Source organism: Balaenoptera borealis (genome assembly GCF_965194805.1).
Source record: "Balaenoptera borealis genome assembly, chromosome: 20".
NCBI lineage: Eukaryota > Metazoa > Chordata > Mammalia > Artiodactyla > Balaenopteridae > Balaenoptera > Balaenoptera borealis.
Window position 1 is genome coordinate 7,781,839 of NC_138879.1, and position 5,325 is coordinate 7,787,163.

The 5,325-nt window shown below is 58.4% G+C and overlaps 1 protein-coding gene across 1 annotated transcript; it reads right to left on the reverse strand.

Moving 5' to 3' along the window:
- Nucleotides 1-112: 112 nt before the first annotated feature.
- On the reverse strand, nt 113-5,169 carry MRPL38 (mitochondrial ribosomal protein L38). Its single transcript, XM_082371227.1, has 9 exons — nt 4,979-5,169; nt 4,683-4,862; nt 3,203-3,337; nt 2,915-3,123; nt 2,294-2,366; nt 2,078-2,123; nt 1,017-1,175; nt 695-831; nt 113-472 (listed from the first exon to the last, which is right to left on the reverse strand). The coding sequence occupies exons 1-9, from the start codon at nt 5,043-5,045 to the stop codon at nt 336-338; spliced, it is 1,143 nt and encodes a 380-aa protein (XP_082227353.1). The 5' UTR covers nt 5,046-5,169; the 3' UTR covers nt 113-335.
- Between the last annotated feature and the right edge of the window lie 156 nt (nt 5,170-5,325).

Consider the following 5,325-nt stretch of genomic DNA (forward strand, 5'->3'; position numbering starts at 1 on the left):
CCCTCAGGAAGCAGAGGTGAGGGGTGTGGGAAGCAGCCTTCTTCCCACCCATAAAGCAAGAGTCCCACCAGGGGGCACTCTGGCTGCTCCCAGAACACAGACCCAGACCAGCTACAGCAAAAATCAATATATTCATAGCCGCAACCCCCCAGCCTTCTTCACTCCCAAGCCCTGGGCCTGCTGGGAGGACAGCAGAGGGGCTGCCTCAGGCAGGCCGGAGAACCCCAATGCTTGGCCCCCTTGGCACTGTGTCTCTATTGCTCCCGCCTGCAGAGCCTGACAGGGTGGCCTGAGAGGCCCAGTCCACTCTCTGAGGGGGGTGGCACTCCAGCCACTCAGTAGATGCCATAGGTGGGTTCGTGACTGTCTCTGTACCGGTCCAGGTAGCGCAGGGGCTGCCGGTGGGGGAAGCGCTTCTGCTTAGGGTGATAAGGGGGCGGCCGCACAAACTCAAACACAGGCTCTCGCATGTCTGCAAGAAGAGTGAAGGGGCGTGTGTGTGGACTGCTGCTGGCCTGAGCCCCTCTCTCGTCTGCCGGGTGGGACTGCCCAGGCTGGCACCACCCAGCCAGCCCACCCCAGGAGTGGCACGCCTGCTGGTGGCCCTCTCCTGACAGGCCCTCCTCCTGGCAAGTCAGGAGAGGTCTGTGGGCTCAGGCCAGCCGCCCCCTCCCCCAGCCCACTCTGCCCTTACCCAGGAGCTGGTGGAAGATGTGGGTGACCGAGTCATCCCAGCGGCACTGGAAGAAGGCCAGGCCAGCTGGAGTCATGGCATCTTGGTGTTTCTTGTAGAAATCAAAAGTGTGGAAGGTCCGCTGGGCAAGCTGGTAGCTGTAGGAAGAGAGAAGCATTAGAGTGGGGAGGGGGGCACCAGAGCCCCACAGGCAATGCTGAGAAGCCCCTCAGGGTCTGCCTAGCACAGCTCAAGTTACGAGAGAGGAGAACTGAGAAAGACTGACCACTGGGAAGCTGGCCTGAGGCTGGGGGTAGCTGTGGGGGGGAGGGGCACAGATTACCAGGGTGAGGGCCGGGTGTCCCCAGAGAAGTCGATTGGCTTGTCCTGCTTGAAGAGCAGAAAGGCAAAGCGGTGGAAGCCGGAGCCTCGGGCAGGGAAGGGGGGCAGGTAGGGACACGTCTCCTGTCCTTCAGCCACCCTGTGGCCCGGGATGTTGGTTCTGGTGGGACGAAAAGCATCTGTTAATTGCCACTCGCGGGAGATGGCAGCAGGAACATCCCCACCCGTGTGCTCCCTAGAGATTGATATACCTCCCCAGGAAGAGAGACCCTAAAATGATCTCTGTTGTACAATCAAGTAGGAAGTAGAGCTCTGTAAACCCTCGGATGGACTGCAAACTTGTGGAGGGAGCAGTAGGGGTTCAGAGGCCGACAAGGGCCCCAGGAACTGTCAAGATGAGAGCTAGGTCAAGCAGCCCGTTTACTGGCCCTGGGGAGCTGTGGGATGCCACAGCCGTGCACGCAGGAGAGCCATGCGACCTTGGGCTGTTTCTCTCCCCGTTTCCCAAAGCCTCTAGGTTTGTCAGGGAGTGTTTGCCCAGCCTGGCACTGGGATGGCCGCTGTACCTACCCCAGGTACAACTCCCCAGAGGGTCCTGTTGCACAGGCTGGTAACTGCAGTTGAATAAAAATGCCTGCCCTCCTCCCCTTGGCCTGGTGCTCAGAACCAAAGGCCACCGAGGAAACAAGAGGCAGCCCACAGGTACCAGAGGCCTCTCATGGACTCCTTTCCCATCTGATTGTCACAGAGCCCCTCAGGGTGGCTAAGGCATGTGGTGGCATCATCCTAGTTTTACAGGTGAGGAAATGAGTTCAGGGAGAGCAGGAGGCCTGTGGGAGAGGCCAAGGCCCACTGCCTGCTTTCCTTCTGCACCCGTCTTCAGCCACTGGATCACAGGGCCCCTGACACCCTCAGGAAGCAGAGGTGACGAACCACCTCCAGGGATGGGAGGTGGTGGTTAATCCATGGTGGAGCCAAGACTGAAATTCAGGTGCAGCTCTTTCCAGGATGCCAGGACCTCCTGGAATGCTTCTGACCCACTCCCCTACCCCAGGTACTCACACCAGCCAGTGCAAATACTCGGCATCCGGTTCCAGCAGGTGTCCATCTGCACACAAACACACCCCACTGACTGCGGGAACTGCCGCCCCTTCCCACATCCTCCCTTGGAAGGACCTGGGCCTGGAGCTTTCCATCTGGCCCCTCCCCCAGCTCCCCAGGGCCCTGGCTCACAGGAGGTGAAGGAGGCAGGAGTCCCAGTGAGCCCCAGACACCTACCCAAGTTGGTGAGCAGCAGTGTCCACATGGAACCCTCGTCTGCCTCATAGGTCACCTCCGGGGCCTGGGCAGCCTGGTGGGGAAAGAACGATGGAGCTGTCACCCCCGTCAGGGATGGACAAGCTGTTCTAAACAGACCTTTGTTCTGGAGGTCAGGAGCCTGAGGAACCTTGGAGAAAGGAGAGCCCATTCTGAACCAAATGCCCATGACAGCCCCTTGAGAGGCAGGTGGGTGAAGAGAGACTTGTAGAAAGAACCCTACAGCAGAATTGACTATGCAGAGATCTGAACCACAAGAAGGCCAATGACCAGGGGCTAGGAGGACACTCTGAAGACAGAGGGTCAGTCACAGTAGTAGGCCAAGATGGAGCTTCTTTTCCTTTCATTTTACATTCTCTTCTTTGTAATTACTGTATCATGGTATTGTTTATCAGGAAATCAAAAAGAGGAGACAGAGAACAAGAAAACCCCAGATCAGCCTACACAGATGCCATGCTTGCGTCCTTAACCACCATAAAAACCGCCTCTATAAATGCTTTCAAAAAGGAGTTGTTGTCTGCGGCCCCACGGTGGGATGCGTCTGTGTACACAGGGCGGGGAGGGGCACAGGCCAGCAGTTACCTCAGTTGGAGTGACCTCATTGCCGCAGTACACAGGCATCAAGTCGTCCTCGCCTACAGCGTAGGCCACATGCAGGGGGACTCGGGGCACGAAGGTGGCCCCGTGGAACAGGTCTCGATAGAGGCCGTAGTGTTCGGCCAGACGCTGCTTGTGGTAGGGGCCACAGGTCCTCTCCCACTCAGCCCTCACTGCCTCCAGCGGGATGCGTGCTGGGAAGGAATGATGCCAGCTGGGATGCAGGGTCAGGGCAGGGACACACCCAGGACCCTCTCCCCTGGGAAGGCTTACCTGTGCGGAGGCGAGCGGCCCGCTCCTCCTCCACGTTGGCCCGCAGCGCCCGGAGGACCCGTTTCCGCTCCAACAGCTGTTGGGTCCGGCAGACCTTAGGTGGAGGCAACCCAATGTCAATCTTGTCTTTGGGATCTGGGGAGGGAAGGTGTGTTGGAGAAAGTGGGATCAGGTCTTGGTTAAGCTGCCTGTCCAAACCTTTCCTTTCCCTGGGCAAGCTCTGCTGCTGAAGCTTACCCTTTAATTCACAAAACTAAAATATACTGTGTGGTCAGCTTCACAGACCTGAACAGGGTCCGGTTGCTAAGCAAACTGGATACAACTTGAGACTGATCCCTAAACCAGGTTACATCATCTGTCTCGGTCACGGGAAATCGAGGGCGGATGGTCGCCCCAATTGTAGGTGGGAGCACCTTCGAGCCTGTTCACAGCTGGCCATGGACTCGCAGCTGTGTACCTGGCAGAATTCAGAGCGGAAGCCAGAAGGAAAGAAGCACTTCTCACACTTTAATGCACAAAACCACACAAGTCACCTGGGAAACTTGTTCAAATTCAGATTCTGAATCAGCAGGTTGGCGTGGGGCCTGAGACTCTGCATTCCTAACAAGCTCCTAGGTAATGGTTCCCATGCTGCTGTTCCCAGAACACACTCTGAGGAGCAAGACCCTAGAAAACTTTGAATCCAACACCCTTTCCCACTTACATTAGACTATGACAATAAGAAACAGACACTGAGCCCACATCAGGAGTGACATTAGTCTAAGAATTCCGATTAACTGCATCCTTTAATCCTCACAACGATCTTGTGACACAGACACAATCTTTTTATTTTATAGTTGAGGAAACTGAACCTCAGGGAAGTCACTCCCAAGAGATTGACTTGGGTTTAAATAAGATTCCACGTGTGTGCCCTTAACCATCATTAAAATGCCTTCATAAATGCTTTCCAAAGAACAAACTCCTTAAGCGTAGTTAAGTCTCTCAGGAGCAGGGTCCCTGAGTCACCTTGCCCAGGGCTTTCAACTTAATTCAGCAAAGTATTGCACACCTACGTGCCAAGCACTGTGCGGGTGCAAGGATCCAATGGTGGTCAAGACAGGCAGGATCCCCATCCTTAGGGAGCTCATAAACTGGGAGGGAGGCAGCAAAAAGAGTCAGGATACGGCGTGGCCAAGGCTACATGAACAGTATTATAGGAGCAGAGAGGGGCGTTCTAACCCGGAATTGGGCCGTGGGGAGCTGCTCTGGAAAGGGCTTTAGGTGTAGAAATATCTAAGGTGGAACTCTAATAATGAGAGAAGGGAATGTTGCAAGTAGGGGGACCGAAAGGGGTGAAAAATCCTGGTGGGACTAAACCGCCACCGGTGCGCACGGGAACGCTGGCAGGCCCCCTCCCTCAAGCTCGGGGAGGACGCCGGCGGGGCCCCCCCCCCGAGTCCCAAGGCGGCGGGGTCACCGCCCAGCTCCGGTAGCCCCGCACCTGACTCCTCCCCGAAATGCTCCCGGTAGGTCCGCCACCAGTGCGGGTCCCGCGCCTCCTGCTCCGCCCGGCGCCGGTACCGGTCGAAGCTGCGGTACTTCTTCAGCCGCTCCAGGTTGCTCACGTCGATGACCTCGTTGGGCATCGGCCCCAGAGGAGCGGTCCGGCGGCTCAGGGCGGCTGCGGGCAGAGAGCGGGACGTCATGCCGGCCCCGGCCCGGCCCCACGGAGGTCGGGGGCGGGAGCTGGCTCGATCCCCAGGGTTCGGCTATACGGAGACCTCCAAGAGCCCTCACCTGAGGTGCTGAAGCCCCGCCACCTCCGACTTCCGTACAGCGCGACTCGCCACCAGGTCGCCGCCATCTTCCCTCAGGCCGGCGCGGCCGCCGCCGTCGCCACTGCCGCTCCTAAGACCCGGAAGAGGCGGCGGCAGCACCGCCTGACCGCACGGCGGAGGCCTCGCCCCCAGGCCCCGCCCCAGCGTCAATAGGAGCCACGCCCCCTCATAGGCCCAGGAATCTTACTTCCTGGGATCCCCGAGCTCCTCCCTCCGGGAGGTGGCTGCGGACCTCGGGCGCCCCGGCTCCGGAAGTGACCGGTGAATGGCGAGGCGGAGCTGCGATTGGTCCGGACCCCTTCCCGC

Bases quoted from the DNA above. Each gene is read 5' to 3' on its own strand.
- MRPL38 (XM_082371227.1), bottom strand. From the start codon at position 5,045: ATGGCGGCGACCTGGTGGCGAGTCGCGCTGTACGGAAGTCGGAGGTGG. The intron at 3,124-3,202 runs GTAAGCCTTCCC...ATTCCTTCCCAG, and splicing joins GGCCGCTCGCCTCCGCACAG to CACGCATCCCGCTGGAGGCA. The intron at 832-1,016 runs GTAATCTGTGCC...CTCTTCCTACAG, and splicing joins GACACCCGGCCCTCACCCTG to CTACCAGCTTGCCCAGCGGA.